The sequence below is a fragment of the Anopheles merus genome, chromosome 2R (assembly GCF_017562075.2).
Source record: "Anopheles merus strain MAF chromosome 2R, AmerM5.1, whole genome shotgun sequence".
Lineage (NCBI taxonomy): Eukaryota > Metazoa > Arthropoda > Insecta > Diptera > Culicidae > Anopheles > Anopheles merus.
In genome coordinates this window covers 54,000,092-54,018,797 of record NC_054082.1, presented here as the reverse complement: position 1 = coordinate 54,018,797, position 18,706 = coordinate 54,000,092, and the positions used below count along the sequence as shown (strand labels likewise).

At 44.1% G+C, this 18,706-nt stretch overlaps 3 protein-coding genes across 4 annotated transcripts; 1 reads left to right on the top strand and 2 right to left on the bottom strand.

The window, feature by feature from the left end:
* Positions 1–422: 422 nt before the first annotated feature.
* Positions 423–1,499, bottom strand: LOC121589850 (28S ribosomal protein S24, mitochondrial). The gene is made up of 4 exons (XM_041909037.1): positions 1,408–1,499; positions 1,153–1,319; positions 911–1,082; positions 423–847 (listed from the first exon to the last, which is right to left on the bottom strand). The coding sequence occupies exons 2-4, from the start codon at positions 1,171–1,173 to the stop codon at positions 558–560; spliced, it is 483 nt and encodes a 160-aa protein (XP_041764971.1). The 5' UTR covers positions 1,174–1,319; positions 1,408–1,499; the 3' UTR covers positions 423–557.
* A 519-nt stretch (positions 1,500–2,018) lies between these two features.
* Positions 2,019–13,266, top strand: LOC121589848 (unconventional myosin-Ib). 2 transcript variants are annotated; one of them, XR_006004350.1, is made up of 20 exons: positions 2,019–2,351; positions 2,437–2,552; positions 2,633–2,936; positions 3,023–3,595; positions 3,669–3,732; positions 3,824–3,837; positions 3,937–4,021; positions 4,095–4,189; positions 4,249–4,396; positions 4,458–4,798; positions 4,873–5,126; positions 5,213–5,539; positions 5,625–5,991; positions 6,077–6,163; positions 6,258–6,638; positions 6,713–6,865; positions 7,161–7,223; positions 7,719–7,846; positions 7,907–8,646; positions 11,815–13,266. XR_006004350.1 is itself a non-coding variant. In XM_041909035.1 (19 exons), the coding sequence occupies exons 1-19, from the start codon at positions 2,205–2,207 to the stop codon at positions 8,028–8,030; spliced, it is 3,771 nt and encodes a 1,256-aa protein (XP_041764969.1). In that variant the 5' UTR covers positions 2,019–2,204; the 3' UTR covers positions 8,031–13,266. The 2 variants fall into 2 exon arrangements, 1 of the variants encoding a protein (XP_041764969.1); XM_041909035.1 differs by having other exon boundaries at positions 7,907–13,266.
* Positions 13,267–16,283: 3,017 nt separating this feature from the next.
* LOC121589603 (uncharacterized protein K02A2.6-like) lies at positions 16,284–17,398 on the bottom strand. The gene has a single exon (XM_041908662.1). The coding sequence runs from the start codon at positions 17,370–17,372 to the stop codon at positions 16,716–16,718; it is 657 nt and encodes a 218-aa protein (XP_041764596.1). The 5' UTR covers positions 17,373–17,398; the 3' UTR covers positions 16,284–16,715.
* Positions 17,399–18,706: the final 1,308 nt, after the last annotated feature.

The following is an 18,706-nucleotide window of genomic DNA, read 5'->3' as shown; positions in this document are numbered from 1 at the left end:
ATTCTAAATGTTTTGGGTTTCCGTTCTAAGACAAACGCAGCCAATGCCGCTAACGATGATTTATGTTTTAGCTCATTTTTAATCAATCAAACTACTTACACATCTCATAAGCTCCTCGTACTCTGGTGCAGGACGAGAAGTGAGCAAGGACCGTCATTGCACTATTATCGAAATTGAACATTTCATTGTTTAGAGATTAATTGGCAGCGTGTGCATCGTGTACTATGGACATCTGGCAAATCACAATAGAAACACACACATACAAAGACGTGGTCGTAGAAGGAATCGTGGAGTCAGGTGACGGATTGTGGAGGTTAATTTGAATGTCGAAGCATAGTGAAAGTGGACGAACGACCCAAACGAAACACAAACTCCCCGAAAAAGAAAAACAAAGAAAACGACAAGAGAAGAATAATAAATGAATAATTAAAAATATCTCCTTTTGTGTGCCTTTTTCGTAGTATTTAGTCTTCTTTTATCTTATTTACATGCTACAATCATGCTTCCGTGTTTTGTGGCCTATTATACTAACATTGCGCAAACTAACATTTGGCCATTTAGATGTACTTAAAGATTACATCCTTCCTATCATCGGTAGTCTGCAGCTCGAGCGTAACCGGACACTGCAACCAGTACGCGAGCAGCTCCTCGCAGTAACCAATCAGGAAGTACATTTTCCTTGCCGGAATCGACCGGCTAATGATCGCTGCTATACGCACATGATTGTGCTGCCGCTTGATGATCACTTCGGACAACACCAGGCCGTGCCAGGTGCCCGCCATGAACCGGCGAATGAAATCGTCCTCCAGCATGGTTTGCGATGGACGCAGTTCACCTTCTAGATTGGCTGCAAAATAGATGAACCCGTGAGTGCGCGGGTTGCGAGCTGGTTCTTCTTACCGGTGCTTACAAGTGTTCCACGAGTTCCATGCTTTCCGATGCGCTATCTGATGCGGAGGATTTGCCATTTCATACGTAAGAGGACGGTCCCCTTTCGGTGATATCTTGTACCGACCTGACTGTGATTTTGCCACGCTTGCTGTAGTGTGCAGGCATCGTCTCGCCAAGGCAAGATGCGCAACCTAAAAACGACAACGTTAGGATGTTTCATTTCACTCAATATTAGTGCTAAAATTGTTTTTTTTTTCGTACCAATTTTGCGCTCGGCAGCATTGCTGATCTTTTCGTGTAGAATGTGTTTGCCTTTTTCCCCTTCCGACACCGTGCTTGGCGTTGTTATGACAGCTGACACAGAGACAAGGTGTGCATACGTAAGGTGGCCGTCACTGGTGGAATTTAGCTTTTCTACAAAATACACACTGAAATATTTATTTTTCAGAATATGTACCCTAAAAAGTGCGATACCTTATATTATGTGGATCAAAAATTTAAAAATGATGTTATTACACATAACAGCTAAACTTTTTGGTTCCCTTCGCTTCTCCGAATCGCCTTATCAGAGATCTAGTACTGCACACGTTATCTCAGTCGGAAAAATGTCAATATAGTGGGGAGGAAAATTTCGAACGCATGGGGAGAGGCAGAAGGAAAAAAAAGTTGGACAGTGAGGGTTTTCCAACTTGCTCCGTTCGTTTTCGTTCACCATTCTGCGCTCGGTGCAGAATGTAAAATTGCCTTCGCCAAAGTTGCCCACTTACTCTTTAATGTGTGTCCGTGTGTAATTGTGTTATTGTTTACGGATTTCCTGTGGTTTTTGCTAGTGAGAAATAAGAAAACGAAAAGTGTTGCAAATGAGCTGCTGTGCATTGAGATGATGTTTTCCTTCATACAAGCTTTACCTACGAATAACAAAGCAGTTGAGCCAGCAGTGTGCAAGAAGCGTTGTAAAATATCTCTATTAAAGCATTTCTAGTGAAGTTAAGTGTATGGAACCATTTGCAAACGTTTCCGAGGTAGATCGAATTAGGATAAATCAATCCGAGGTAAGGGAATTGAACTGTTCCTTTTCCACCAAAGAAAACCCCACCACGCCAGCAACGCCTACTGACAGCTCGTGTTACGAAGTTAGGGGCATGGAAAAGGAATTAATGTGCATCATGTAATCGGCGCCCTTGGCATGCTGCGATGGATGCTGCTGCCTGTGCAAGATAGAGACCGATGCATTAGTGTACCGATTAGTGGTCCGATTAGCGGCCTTGCCGATTTTCACACCGATTCCGATTTTCAAGTAGGAATTGCGGTTAATGCGGAAAAGCGCTAAAACGGATGCTGGGAAAATACCCAACATGGAGCAGGAAATTGGCAGCTGGGATTCGGTGCTGCTGGAGAATCTCTCCGAGGAGAGCTTCATCAATAACCTTCACCAGCGCTATAAACGGGATTTGATCTATGTAAGCAAACCACAAAGTGCCTATCCACGGAAGAAGGCGCGATAATCTATTTTTTATTATTATTATTATTTAATTTCTGTCACAGACCTACATAGGGACGTTTCTAGTTGCCCTGAATCCGTACAAACCACTGCAGATCTACAACCCGGACCAGGTTCGCAAATATGCTACCAAGAGCCTCTTTCAGTTGCCGCCACACATGTAAGTGAATAGATAAATAGTCACACCAACCTCTACCCGCTAACCACACCCCACCACCCCGCCCAATTCCAATGTGACAGATTTGCTTTGGCGAATTCGGCGCATCAGTTTCTCCTGAACTACAATGAAGACCAATGCATTATAATGGCGGGAGAATGCGGTTCAGGCAAAACGGAATCCTCACACATGATAGTACACTTCCTAACACAGCTGTCGGAGATGCGGCGCAGCCGGGCGCCCATCTTTTCTCTACGCGGCTCCAATCCAAACTCGAGACAATCGACACCGAAGCATTCCACAATCAGTCGCGTTGGGTCATCGTTTGAAAGTGCCGCCCCGTCCGGTGGCCGACTGGACAGTATCATGAAGTACAACTCATCGAGAGTATGTATCCCTTTCGATCTGTGTCCGGTTCACTGTCATCGAACAACGCTTACAATCACTGTCCTGTTGCTTCGTTCTTTTTACAGCAACAAAAATGCTCACACGAAAAAACGGTCGAGTTCGATCTGATTTCGCACCACAAGAGCACGGAAAACCTTCCCGCGATGGTCAACTACGGCTTTATGCCGGTAGCCACCATGCCAAAGTGCTTGAAGCACTCGAACCAATCCATCAGCCGATCGACGGAGGGCAACGAATTTCCGACCAAATCGACGCTCAAATCGGCTACCACCATGGGCTCGTGCCCGAAGCATAACTGTACCAGCAGCCATGCCGAGCTGAACCGCATGTGCGGCGGAGCGTCCCCGTCGCCTTCGCTGCAAAAGCGCAGCAACTTAATGCGCTGCTGCCATCAGAACAGCAACAACAGCACCCGCTCGATCCACAAATCGTCCTCCTCGATTGCATTGACGCACGATCACGGGACCACATCGCCGTCGACATTCCACCGTCGGCAGATATTGAAATCGATCTCGAAAGAGGTTTACATTCGCGATCTAGAATTGCAAAAAATGCGCGAACGCGTCGCGCAAGCGGAAATCTTCCTCGAAGCAATGGGCAACGCGGTGACGGTGAAGAATATCAACTCGAGCCGCTTTGTAAGTGCAGAACGAACACCTCGATCGTAGTGACGTAGCAGGCGCTGTAATCACTTTTCATCGACCATTTCAGGGTAAATTCTTTGACATCGAGTTCGATTACAAGGGCGATCCTGTCGGGGGACATTTAACATTATGTAAGTATGCCAAACATGTTTACCATTGTATGATCAATTTTGAAATTTACATTCGCTTTGTGATTCTCCTACAACGCGTACACTCTTAAAGACATGTTGGAAAAGGTATTTTAATTTAAACTTATATTTCAAACCATGTGCTTGTAATCCATTGTTTTGGCTTCGTACAGTAATTTATTTTTTTCTTTTACTTTTGCATTTCAGTCTCGTGTTACCACACGCGCTTCTGGGGAGAGAAACTTTCACATCTTCTACCAACTACTCTCCGGTGCCGACATTCAACTGCTCAGTAAGTAGACGGTTGGGAAAGTTTACGTAAAGCAACGTCTCCAATTAATGCGGATTCTATATTACCCTTGCAGAATCACTTAAATTGCAACGAAACATCGATAAGTATGAACTGTTGAAAAATACCTTCGCAAACGAAGACGATCGAACGAATTTTACTTTCACCAAGGTGAGCAAAGATCGTTGATAGTACAACAGCAGTTATTTTAACGCCTTTTTGTGCCTTAGCGTTCGCTGGAAATATTGGGCTTCGGTCAGGACGAGATCTTTTCGATATTCACTATTTTAGCCGTAGTGCTCAAGCTGGGCAACCTGACATTCATTCCAACCACCAACATTGACGGTAGCGAGGGTTGCGAAATCTCCAACGAGTATGGTACGGGACGACTGGTTTGCTTGCCTTTTACTCCTTCTATTAAATCATAGTAAATTTACAGAACTGGACGAAATTGCTCAACTGCTGCAGTTGGATAATCAAATGCTCTTCAACTGTTTAACGCGGTTGGGCGACAACTGGGCACAGCTCGAACCGGATGGAACAGAAATCGATGCCAGCTACGCATCTCGCATCAAGTTCACCCTATGCCGCACACTGTACGGACGGCTGTTCACATGGATCGTTTCCCGGGTGAACGACGCCCTGAAGCTCAAGACCAGTGGGACGGTCGGGAGTCGAGGGAAAACAATCGGTCTGCTGGATTTTTACGGTTTCGAAGCGCTGGAAAAGAACACATTTGATCAGTTCGCTATCAACTACTGCAACGAACGACTGCAACAGGTACGCTACCAAGAATCTCATGCCAACGACGTCACTCATGGAAGCAATCCGTTTTTCTTGTTAATTTGTTTTAGCATTTCATTAAGAGCGTCCTAAAACACCAGCAGGATTTGTACGTGAATGAAGGGCTGGACTGGATACGGATCGATTTCTTTGACAATTCTCCGATCTGCGAGCTGATCGACAAACCTTGTTTCGGCATACTGCACCTGCTCGATGAGCCGCAGGTCGTCAATGATGGGCTCCTGCTCACGCGACTCCATCAGTGCTGTGCTGGTCACACAAACTTTCTCGCACGAGATGCATCACTGCCTTCTAATTGTTTCCAGTAAGTAGCTGCGTTTGCTGCGTTACGCGCACACCAATCTTCGATAGCATCGTACTATTTGGGGTATGTTCTCTTGTCTTGCTCAGAGTGCGCCATTTTGAGGGTCCCGTTGTGTACACGACAAACGGGTTCATCGAGAAAAACCTGGACCTGTTGCCGAGACACATTAGCAGCTGCTTGTTTCAGAGCGATCTACTAATCGCTTCGTGCCTCTTTCCGGAAGGAAACCCGAAGCGCCACTCGAATCGCAAACCATCGAGCTTAAGCAACAACCTACGAACCTCGCTGCAGACGCTGTTGAAACTGCTCGAACAGCGTTCAAACCATTACATCTTCTGCATCAAACCCAACGAACTAAAACAGGCGAAAATGTTCGAGCTAGGGTTGGTGCAGCATCAAGTGCGCTACCTTTGGTGAGTGTGTTTATTTTTTATTTTTTCAATCGTGAGATGCATTTATTAAATCACATTTTACCCTTTCCCACTCTTGTTTTGCTAGTCTAATGCCGCTGATAAATCTGTGGCGCAATGGGCATTGTTTCAATATGGTGCACGCCAGATTCTTGGCACGATATAAGCTGCTTTGCCAGTACACTTGGCCCCATTTCACCGGGACGATCGTAGATGGTGTGGCGCTGATCATACGCAGTGTACCGTTGCCCGGAGCTGAGTTTACCATTGGCCGCAAGAAGGTTTTCATTCGCAGTCCCCGCACGGTGTACGAACTGGACGAGTTTCGTAAAGTGCGGCTGAACGAGTTGGCCATATTGATACAGAAAACGTACCGCTGCTACACAAAGCGAAAACGGTTCCTGACGCTACGCCACAGCCAACTAATCATTGCGAGCTACTGGCGTACCTGGAGAGTGAGTTGCACAAGACAAAGGATCATGTCGCGGGGTTTAGTAACCATAGCATCCGTTCGACGGTATTCCTTTTTTTTTTTTGTAGGAACGAGAAAAAATACGACTCGTCGAGTTTCGGAAGCAGGCACTGTGGGCAGTACAAGTGATTGGAAGATTTTTTGTGCTGCTTAAAGTAAGAATACAAAACCGAGATCCAAACATTTAACACTGATTCGTACACGCAGCATAACCCATTGACGCAATCGGTACATTTTTTCCTCCAACAGACGCGCGAATTTCTGTTGACACTGTTGCTGCGTCTACCGCATGATAACATGAGCCCGATCTGCCATGATTGGCCGTCGGCACCAACGTTCCTAGCGGAGACATCCCAGCTGCTGCGCACGATTTTTCATCGCTGGCGATGCTACAAGTATCGCAAATCGTTCGACCAACCAGCTCGAAATCGTATGCGCGAAAAGGTTACCGCAAGCATCATATTCAAGGATCGCAAAGTTTCGTACCCGCGCAGTGTAGCCCATCCGTTTCATGGCGATTACATACGGCTGCGACAGAACATTCAGTGGAAGCGGGTCAGCTGTGAGCACAACGATCAGTACGTCGTGTTTGCAGACATCATCAATAAGATTGCACGAAGCAGTGGCAAGGTAAGTGGATGCACTAGAAACGCTGCAAATTATCCGCCGAGCTGTAATTACTGTATCTGAACATATTCGAACAGTTCATTCCCATATTGTTGGTCATCTCGACGAACTCAATGCTCCTGCTGGATCAGAAAACGATGCAGATTAAGTACCGTATCCCGGCGTCGGAGATATACCGCATGTCGCTCAGTCCGTACTTCGATGATATTGCAGTGATACACATCCGCGCAGTAAGTATCACGATTTATTGTCCGCGCAAAACCACTATGCTTGATTACCCCGACATCCGTATCGGACGCTTAATTATGGCACACGTTCCCCAAAATCATCCTAAATGCACCGGTTTGGTCGGTTTGAATGTTGGTTGTGATTTGTGACCCTTCAAGCAAAGAGCTAACCAGAGAACTTGCCGTTTGGCCGGATTTCAAACATATGGTTTCGTTCTTAATTGTATCCTTTCATTTTCATGATCATCCTTATCACCTGTCTTTCCTCACATCAAACCAACTCCTCCTGTTCCCGTAGGATAACTATTGCTCGTCGAATATGTCCGATAGATCGGAATCACCCACCGGATGTCTATTTCAGGTAAGTTAGCTAACAATGACAGCTGTTCGGGTTCGGGTTATAGGATAAACGTTGTAGCACTCGCAATTTCCGAATAGCGTTAAGTTGTGAATAGTTAATGTGCTTACATTGCCAAACCGCAAATGTCCTGTTTGTTACTTTTGGATTTCCAATAATTTTGCTCTTTATTTGCAATACGAAGTCCTGTTAGAACCGTAGTTTTTCATGTAGAATTGAAAGAAGAACCAATGTTGAGTGCATTAGTGCCGTGACAAGCCCTTTTGTCCAAACAAACAGTCCGTAATGGAACGATCAAGAAATAAGTATGCCTTAGTGTACTGTTTTTGTTTTGTCTTTGTCCTAGAAAATCTAGTTGTACCTTGTACAACACTTTAACTCATAACAGCAATTGAAATCAAATAATTATAAATGCCATTCTGGCCCCACTCCCGATGGCGCGCGCACGCACACAATATGTGATCACACTGAATGACTCTTGTTTTTCTTTTCGCACAGTCTGAAATAGGCAAAAAGAAGGGAGACTTTGTGTTCCAAACGGCACATTCGATCGAAATAGTAACGAAACTGTTTCTAGTGATCCAGAATGCGACTGCCAAATCACCGGAAGTAACTATCAGTACCGAGTAAGTATTGTTGTTGCGGGATGCGCCCCGCCTTGCTTAACAGATTCGGTTTCGTTTTAGTTTCGAGGCTAACTTCGGAGGACAGACGGTCATATTCACCTTCAAGTGCGGTGGCCTGGTAGACAATCCGTACAATCAGACGCGCGTCACGCGCAAGGGTAACCGGATGGAGGTGATCGTGTAACAAAACGCCTCCCCACCGGCACAGACGGCTCTCGTGGAATGTCGCTCTCGGCGACGTTCCCTGCTGGTGGTCGACAGCTACACAGACGACGACGGTATGGAGTTTGGGGTCCGGGGTCTCGAATTTGCGTAGGCTCCGTTTTTTGAGACATAGAAACACGAAACCGGGAAAGACACGATAAAGTATGTGCAAGTGTGTGCGTGTGGCAGAAAGGAATTAATCAATTAGCAAACCAAAAGCAAACCAAATTTGGCTATACCAATCTGATGTATTGGTTATCCTTGTGGACCGCGGTAGCAAAGCAATTCTTTATCTATTAGTAGTTAACATCCCTAGATCTTACCATTGAATGTCAGCAAACTAAAAACAAAACTGTTAGAATTTCGACCGGGAGGAAACCAACTCTCTTTTCCCACCCTGACACGTAAAACTTTAGCTTCATTAGCCGCAGTTCTAACACTATAACTCTTTCGATATTTCTCCGTCACCGCATCACGTGTCACAGGAGAATCGTTTGTTTTGTTCACGAAGCAGACAGAACCTCCCGGCAAGTTTTGTCGTATTGTGTGCCAAGGACTAGCAGTCACCGCAGCAGGACAAGAACAAATACGATTGGGTGCGTATGTGTGTTTTTATACTAATACTTTCTAATGTGAATGGCAATTGCGTTAGAATGGTAGTTTGAAATGAGAATAGTGATTTAGCAAGGCGATCGAATTTACAAAACAATATCTGCCCTGTCTATGCTATGTGGTTGCGACGCTAGTGGGATAGATGCGTTGAGCGTTAACAGCAGCAAACAGGCAACAAATGAAGCACACGCCACGGACGGATATATGTCCAGGGGCAGCACAGTTGATGTTAGTTGAAGTTTCCTTGTACGATTTTACTGAGACGTTTATAGCGACGTGTTTTATCGTGTAGGTGTACCGATGAGTGCAAAATGCTCATAGCCATCCATCCGCTGCACGATGGCAACATTAGCTGAAAGGCAAACAATCGCGAAAGTAACAAACCGAGATTAGAATGTTTAGGAAAATCGAATCGTTAGATGTGGGTGTGTGTGTGTGTGTGTGCGGGACAAATCGGGACATTCGATTCAACTGTCTATAGTGGCATACGTTTCAAAGGTCTGTCTTACGCGCCAAACAGCTCAATCGTACGTAATTAGTTTGTCCACTCAATACTCCAGTTATGCGGTATAGACAGTTGAATCGATTGGCCCAACAGAGGGCCCCGAACACCTGTAAGACATAGCAATGAATGGGAAACGTTCGTCAAATTAACAACTCAATGAATCACTAAAGTAGATAGTAGATTTGTTAATGTGTATATCCCTGATAAAACACAGTTTAAGTGGCTATCGCCGTCGTCGCCGTCGCAGTCGTCGCCGTGATCGTGATATGTTAACAATTCCTACGTTTTGTAAAACTATGTACGGGACCCATAAGCTAGTTTTTTACACACGCACAGTGATTAGCGTTGAACCGATAGGAGAACTATTTTGATAATAGTTTTCGTCCTGTCTCTAGAGCCTTACCTGTTAAATTGATTAGTAACTGTAATCACCGTAGCGGTATTTTTGTGTGTATGTATGTGTGCGTGTTCAGAACGTGTAGATTTCTAATCGTACCGGTATGTTGTTCATATTCTGTTCTGTGCAGTATATGCCTTTGTTCCTCTCAATAGTTACACCAGAGTAAAAAGCAATGATATTTGGCGTTTGGGCAAAGAACTGGGTGTCCGAGAAGGTTGCAATAAGGTTGCACCGTTCAAACTGGAATCGTATTGAGATGCAGACAGCACTGTGCACTGTTCTGTCATCACCAAACCAATTAAATGCCTGCCCAAAATACACGCACCGCGGGCTTTTATAATTACATGTCGGCTCTCGGTCGCCTCGTCCTTATAATGCGCTAATGTCCTCCTCTATGGGTTGTGCGATATGATATGAAAAGGGATATTGCTGTGGAAGCAAAAACCGTGTCAATACATAAAGAAACAATCACGCTTGGACGTTTTTATTCTAAACGCTAACAAAACAAACAAAAACACTTTACAAAGGGCATTATTAAACAAACGTACCTTTCCATGCGGCTCGATCACTCGATCGTCCGAAAACAGTGGGTGGAATATTTTATAAAGCCTGTTGATCGTTAAGGGAATAATGATCGGTCAACATTTAATCTAGAAACAAACAGATGTCGTTCTTTATTGCGTTACCAACACACACATACAAAACAAAACAAACAAAGCATATTTGTCGATCGATCAGTATACATGATCTTGTGGAACATTTTGCCCTAGTCTTAAATCATCGTTGTTTATACGTTTCTTTCTTCTTCTATTCGCTCGATAAAAACTGACCAGACACCATCATATCCGATCGGGAAGGATCGTCTGATGGATGGATGATTCGTTAAATAATTGAATGCTTTTTATATAACACACACATTTCTTAATAATCGATAGAATATATAGAGAGCAATGCGATGGTGATTGTGTGTAGCAGTTGTGCTCTTGTAAAACCACTTTGTAAATGAGTAATAGTTCGCAAAAAGCAGAAGAAAAAATTACGTGAAGATCGATCTCGATCCCGTTCCATAGGGTGGTGGTGGAAGCGTCTAGCGCTAGTACGATGTAATAGAAAGTGTAACTGAAATCCAGTTATTTTGTACCATTCTAGCAAGGGGAGAAAGGGGATAGTGCATTACCACGTGTACCAGATCATTAACGTAACCTAAATATATTAATATTTATCATTAGGAACAATATCTCCCTCTCTATAGCCAAAATGATTCAATCCTACACGGAAAACAGATAACAAACACACGATTACAACTACTTACACACACACACACACACACACACACACACACACACACACACATTTGAAAATTAAAATATACTGAAGCGCATTACACTAAGTAGATGAACACAGTACATTCCATACATATATAATGTTAGTGCCAAATGAAAATTAAATTGAAAGCAAGTAGCCAAATTCACCATAAACCTTACTACTTATACCGAAGAATAACGTCGAAAGGCCAAACCGGGGACACTGTTTCCTTAAATCCCATACCGAAAAGTGGAAAAGGGAGCGAAGGTGCAGCCTGTGCGCAGGGCCAGGCACGTTGTTGGTAGAGCCTGGGGAGTGGGGCTGGCCGCATTATATGAAGATGGAGAATTTGGAGGAAACAAATCAATGACGCTTAATAATACTTATAAATATATACATATATAGATATATATACATACATAAATGGAATAGAAATACTTATGACCTATATTGTAACAGAAGAGTAAAAAAGTAAACAAAATGATATTATTATAGAGGCAACTGAAGAGGTATATTAAAACTAGACGAAAACTAATGCAACGTAACGGCCAGCTGTTAGACCTGGTGGGCAAATAACGTTTTGTCAGAAGATAACTCGCATTCCTTCGATGGATAGGAATTTCCAAACCGGACAAAAGAATAATGGTTAAAGATAGATGTGAAATGTTTTTTCTATACGTATATATATTTTCCAACGAAACATTAATCAGTCGCACCTTTTGTGTCCAACTGTATATCTAAAATGATAATCGTATGTGCGTATGTAACGTACGCGATTTCGGTTTTGCCATACTTAACTAACTACCCAAGAGCGGTCTGCTTCATAAAAATTGTGACCTACCAAAAAAACAAAAGGGAAGATCGTTCGGTGGGAGGGGTAGTTTTAAATGATAGATTTTTTTAAACTAATCATACACATATTTTTTATTTATTTTCATGCAGTGAGCCATTCCTTTGAGAAACAGGTTACGTAAATCGAATAATAATTATTGTAAACTGAAACCGGAAAGTCTTCTAGTCTGTCGACAATTTGTTAGCATAGCTCAACAAGGATCGAACGGAGAGCGTACAGAAAAACAAACAAACAAACAAAACTATTTAGCGAGTTACTACCGACGACGGGGTACATACAGCACACAGACAACAAAACAGTGGAATAGCGAATAACAACCAGACGGCCAATCACAAACTGAAATGTGAAAGCGTACAGCAACCGAAAGCACAAACAGTGCCGCCCTTGAATGGATTGCAAAACATAATAACAACAGCCAAACAACAACAAAAAAAGGAATTATACGGGAGATAGAGTTAACATTAGAGATTTTATGACAATTTTCCTCGATGGTGAAAACCGGAGCCAACCGCGCACGATAACGGTCGTCAACGATCGGCGGAACGATGAGGAGTATGATCGAGTGAAGGGGGAGGGGGGGTAAGCAAATTAATGGAAAATAAGTAGTACTTACTAAAGCAGTACACAAACGGTGGGAAGTAAAATTGGAGGTAGATATAGAACTGTAGCGTAATTCTCCCCCTAGTTATTTCCTTCCAATTTCTCTTCCAATACTCCTAGTGCGTAAAACGATAAACTAATGAAACGATGGTAAAAAAGCAACAGCAAAAATTAGAACCTCCCTGGAATTAGACATGTTAGGGCAGTTTTCGTTCTGCAACTGAAATCCTCTCATCATTCAACGATGCTATGGCGAACACGCGAGAGATGGAGTAATTGCCGGTTTATTCCCATGTTCACTTCAAGGAATCAATCACATTACATCAAACCTACGAAGTACAGCTTTATTTTGATTATGTTCGATTTTAATTCTTACCGAAATATTATTATTTCGAATCAGCAAAACCATGAACGGTTACATCATGGTTCAATGATATTTTAACACAAAACAAAATATATACATATAGACATACAAACAAAAAGCAGATATGTTGGAAAGTGGAAAATCTGAACTGTTACATGCACTAGAAGAAGGAGGGAGGGTTGCGCCAGGCGAAAGGAAACGACAGCCGAAACGGAACGGAGTTACGAGTATCAGTTACCGAATATATATATATATATATATAGTTGCGAATATTATAATTACCGTCTCACTCCATTGTTAGAGCAATATTTTTAATTATACATACATATCTCATCATTAGCAGCGACGAAGTAGCAGCAGCAGTAGTATGGGGGCGGGAAGCCAAAACAATGGAGACGCACTGGTAAACTGTGGAGCGTGTTGAAGTGCATTGAAAGAATTGGAAAAGGAGAAAAAATCATTTTAAACACTGCAATGAGAAAGATCGATGATGAGGATGATCGCGGACAGGAAGAGCGCATAACGCAACTATGAGAAAATGGAACAAAATACAGAATCATTTAGTATCTTACCTAAATAACGTGCCTTATGTGCGGATTGCTTTGATTGTTTTTTTGAAAGAAATTTTTCTTTTTCATAGTGTGCTAGTGGTCATTTTGGGCCGGTCTGATGATACAGTCGTCAACTCGTACGACTCAACAACACATGCCCGGCGTGGGTTCAAGCTCCGAATAGACCGTGTCCCCATACGTGTAGGACTTGACTATCCTGCTATGGTACCAATAAGTCATTGAAAGCCAAGCTCTCACTACACTAGTGGGGAGAGGTAGTGATGAGGTTTTTTTTTCAACAAAATGAAGTTGTTGCTATGACGTTTCCAAGAAACCGCCGAAAAAACCTGGCATCCTTGGACCAATATTTTTGTGAACTGTCGTTCAAAAATTTATCTTAGAGAATTTCGGCTGCCAAATCGCGTATGCATCTTACAGAATGTTCACCTTAGAGAGATCTTCATCTTTAAGAGACATAGAGGCGTATTCCATTCTGAACTCGATTCGATTCGAGTCGAGAAAATGAACTCCAAAGTGAACTTTTCCATACAAATGAACACACAAAATTCATCAACTCGACGTCGAGACGACAGGAGCAAATCAATTGGACGATCGAGTGAACGAATGAACTATGAACATCATAGGCCGGGCAACATGCATAGCAGTAACTACTTTTATTTTCATTTTTCAAATCCATGCATTTTTGCTACAACAAACAAAACAGACGAACGAAATATGATCTAATAAGGCAGGTTTTATGAACTGCTCAAATTATATAATAAATAAACTGTATACTGCATAGATTGGGCTTTTGCAAACCGTCCCGTCGCTTGGACAATCGAATGAATCAACAGAAAACGGACGAACGAGAAAACGAACGAATGAACGCGCCGGACGAACAAATGACAGTACAAATTAACGAACGAAGAACTATTTGGGTAGGTTTATTCATTTGTTTATATTCTTGTAGTGTTAACCCAATAGCCGTTCTAACTTTTGGCGATGATGGTTTGCTAAGGCGAATGAAGTCACGGCACGACAGGGTGTTATTGAAGCAGGCCGGGATATCGCGCCCAGCGTTGGGTAGTCAATCTGTTATTTCGTTTCCGTGAATACCTGTGCGACTAGGCATTCAGCAGAAGGTGACTTGGGGGTGAAGAATTCGGTATTATTGCTTATAAGGATATTGCTTACGACAAGGACACTTACACTGCCCGTGAAGATCACGTTGGGGGATTAACTCTGCGTAGACCTTCGTCAGCTGTGATAATCAAAGCAAATAACTTCTGCAACCAGCGAAGTCGGTGTAGATCAGTGGTTTAGAACCTTTTTCCTGCTTTTCTCCCCATTTAGGGTGCGTATAGGATTTCATTCCCCACTCCCAAGTTCATGAGTGTGGGGAGAGCGTGGCAATCCATGGTATTTAGCTAAATTTTGAACATAAATCCCCCCTTGAGAGGAATTCACTACCGGTTGAAAACCGCTGGTTGAATGATGGTTGTAGTATTTTTGCTGAACAAGTTCAGCTGGTGTTTGATGAACCAATAGATTTGTGGCGGGGTGCAGTGTCAGGGGCGACTACCGATTTGGGTGACTTTGGATCTTTTGTAGCAGTGAACAACTAAACTGTCAGAAAATGCCCCATTCATTCATGTAAGAAAAAATATGTTATACAGGATTTGTACAGGAACTACGGCATAACTACGGCAACACAAAATCGTAAGCAACGAACGGATTTTCCTCGTTCGCCCTATCGCGCTGAGCACCAATGGCAGAGGTATCATTCGAAATCCTATGGATGGCAACGCAACTCGAGCAGTGGGATATGCAGTTGAAAACATCATGTACAGTTGAACGTCAATCATCCGGTGGCAGGAAAGCGACCCGTGGACCACAGGTTGGAAACCACTGGTCAAAAATAACCCCTAGGTATTTAAGGGCGGTCCCGTAGTAGGAGTCGGCGATGAACTCGTACGACTTAACTTCATGCCCGTCATGGGTTCAAGCCTCATATGGAACGGACCGTTCGTCCTGTACCAAGGACTGATGAGATTATACGGCTGGGTGGTATTGAATAATTCTCGAAAGCCATTATAGGCAGGCATGTCCGCGTAGAATATATTACGCCAAATAGAAGAAGATATTTAGCCTAAGGGACTCTTTGAATTCGTTGCGAATTTATCACGATAAATGGTGGACTGTCCAATACACTCGCAGATGAGGTTTTGTCGCATACTTACTTTACTTATCCGGCGCTACAACCTCAGGCCAACCACAGGAGTGTCCGAAACCGCTCACGGTCTCGCTTCTTCGTCTGCCAGTCCGTTATCCCGGCCTAAAAAGCGAGCGCCTCCACGCTATCTTGCAACTTTAGTTGGGGCCTATGGGGCCAGGTATCCTTCTGAGCATCTTCCTCTCGAATGCGGCTAAGAAGGATTTCGTCAGATTTGGACAGTGTCGATGTCTCAGAGGCGTATGTGAGTACTGGTACTATATACTTCTCAGTCGGGGGATACCCGCTTGTTTTACAGGAGATTAAAGGAGGCACGGGGCGGATTTGCTCCTAAAACCGCAATGTGCCGGGATACGGAAGGAAATCTCCTGACGGACGAGCGGGAGGTGATCAAAAGGTGGAAGTACTACTTCGAAGGACACCTGGCAAAACAAGGCACCCTCCACAGCAGCAGCACAACAGTAGCAACAGCGACAGCATCGGTGCAGACGACGAGGTGCCCCCACCATCTCTGGATGAGATTGCCAACGCCATCAAGCAGCTTAAGAGCAATAAGTCTGCTGGCAGCGATGGACTGGCGGCCAAGCTCTTCAAGATGGGGCCGGAGAGGCTTACCGTCGAAATGCATCGGCTGATCGTGAAAGTCTGGGAACAGGAGTTTTGTGTTGTTACGGGGTTTGTGATATTTAATATTGGTGTTACTATCTACATTAACTGCACACGTATTAAAACTTTATAAATTAACATAAATGTATTATTAAGAATCTGACTGCTTGCACCGAGGACGTTCTTGTAAGTGTTGCGTTACAACCAACGTGTTCGGCACCATCGCTCCCGTTCGTTGGCCTGGCGAGCGATCATTGCCCTATCCTGCCGAACCGCTCTCACTAACACATCAACACGCTGGCAGGACTGTCAGCGGTGAGTGACTGCAATAACGGCGATCGCAAGTTCGGCAGGTCGGGTCACAACATCTCCCCCTTTTTAGTATAGCCGATATCCATCGAGCCTACGCGGAGGTCTTCTGAGCCTAAAAGATCGGCGTGGCGGTTGTATCGGCTGTCTGATGCTGGTCTCGGATGCAGATGGTAGAGGCTGTACAATCTGCTGCGTTGGGGACCTATCGGAAGAAAAACGTTGTGATGTGCTGGACGGATCGTTGTTCCGTTCCACGGGTATCGGTGCCTTTGGTGTCGTTGCCCACAGTGTCGGTGCCACTTCCGTAAGAATATCAAGCGGCAGCTAATGCTTAGTTGAGTCGCCGGCAAGATGTCCTCGGCCACTCGATGTACGTGCGCGCATTTGATTGGCATGTCGACGATGAGGGCGATGTCCATCGGTGATAATCTCGTACATTACGCTTCCGATCCGTTTCGATACCATTCCGGGAATCCACTGCCAAGCATTGCGCGAATAATGTTTCATATAGACAGCATCTCCAGGTTGAAACTGTCTAGCTGCTGGCGGTTGCTGATCATCTCGTTGGTCGACTTCGGAATGTGTTGTTGTAGTTGAGCGTATCAGATCTAAGGGAATTCTAATGTTTCGATTAAATAAAACTTCAGCTGGCGTGCGTTGGTTAAGTGCAGGGTGCGGAGTTGAGCGATATGTTTGCAGGAAGGTGTCGAGTGCCGTTTCAGTGGACATATCCTCTGATTGGATTTTCTTCAGGGCTCTTTTCATAGTATCCACAAAGCGCTCTGCTTGCCCATTAGACTGTGGGTGAAACGGCGGTGTTTTAATATGTTCAATGCCACTTTGCTTGCAGTAATCTTTAAACGTGTCGCTTGTAAATTGGGCTCCGTTATCGCTGACTAGTTTTTCAGGCATGCCAAAACGTGCAAAGATGCTTCGCAGCATCGAAATGGTAGCTGTAGTGGTTGTGGTGATTGTCTTCATAACTTCAGGCCACTTTGAGAATGCGTCAACCACGATCAAAAGTAAGCTCCATCAACTGGTCCTGCATAGTCTATATGCACTCTTTCCCACGGTTTGGTGGTCTTTGGCCAAAACTTTGGTTCTAGTAGAGGTGGTGATTTTGCGACTGCCATGCATGCTGTACAGCTGGAAACGCAGTCGGCTATATCCTCATCAATACATGGCCAGTATAAATAGCTGCGAGCGACGGACTTCATGCGTTGAATCCCTGGATGCCCTCTATGAAGTTGATTCAAGCACCGCATGCGTAGTTTTCTGGGGATTACTACTCTCTCTCTAAAAAGAACACAATCACCTACGGTCGACAGGTCATCCTTTCTATTATAGAAGCGTGCTAACTCCATTCCATATGACGAGTCAGACGGCCAGCCTTCTTGGATGTATTTGTGAAACTTCCATAGTAGGGAATCTGTCCGTGTCCCTTCCTCTATGTCTCTGAAATTGAGAGGGAATGTATTAATCATGTTGAGAACTACGGACCTTACATCCTCTTCTAGCTGGAGGCTGGCGATGACGTATTCTGTCTCCGGTTTAGCGTGATTTCTTATGAGCCTTGAGAGAATGTCAGCATTTCCAAAGTTTCCGGTGGGGACGTACTCAATCGAAAAGTCGTATAACTGCAGTGTTAGCGCAAAGCGTTGCAGTCTATTCGCTGTGAATACTGGGATGCCTTTGATAAGCCGAAGATGCGTAATAAGGAGCGGTGGTCGGTTTGGAGCCTGAAAGAACGACCATAAAGCATCTTGTGAAATTTAATTACGGCAAATACAATGGCCAACCCTTCGCGATCTATTTGACTATATTTTTCCTCCGTTGTTGTCAAAGCACGTGACGCATGCTGAACGACCTTTATTGAGCCATCGCCAAACTTGTGAGAAATGGTGGCTCCTAGTCCCACTGATGATGCATCCGCTGCTACAATAATCTCTGCGGTGGGGTCGTAGTGGGTGAGGAGAAGATCGGATGATAGGATTTCTTTAAAATATTTAAATGCCTTTTCACATTGCATATTCCAAGCAAATTTTGTGTCACTTTTCAGCAAGTTATCAAGCGGATACCTCAATTCGCGCATTTTTGGCACAAACTTTCCGTAAAAATTTACTGCTCCGAGGAAAGAGCGCACGCCTTTGATATCAGTAGGTGCGGGAAGATTTTTTATTGCCTCGATTTTCGCAGGATTCGGTCGGATACCATGACGGTCGATTACGTGTCCAAGGTAATGGATTTGCCTCATCTTCAACGAGCATTTGTCTGCTCGGACGGAAAACCCAAATTGTTCGAGGCGTTGAAAAAGT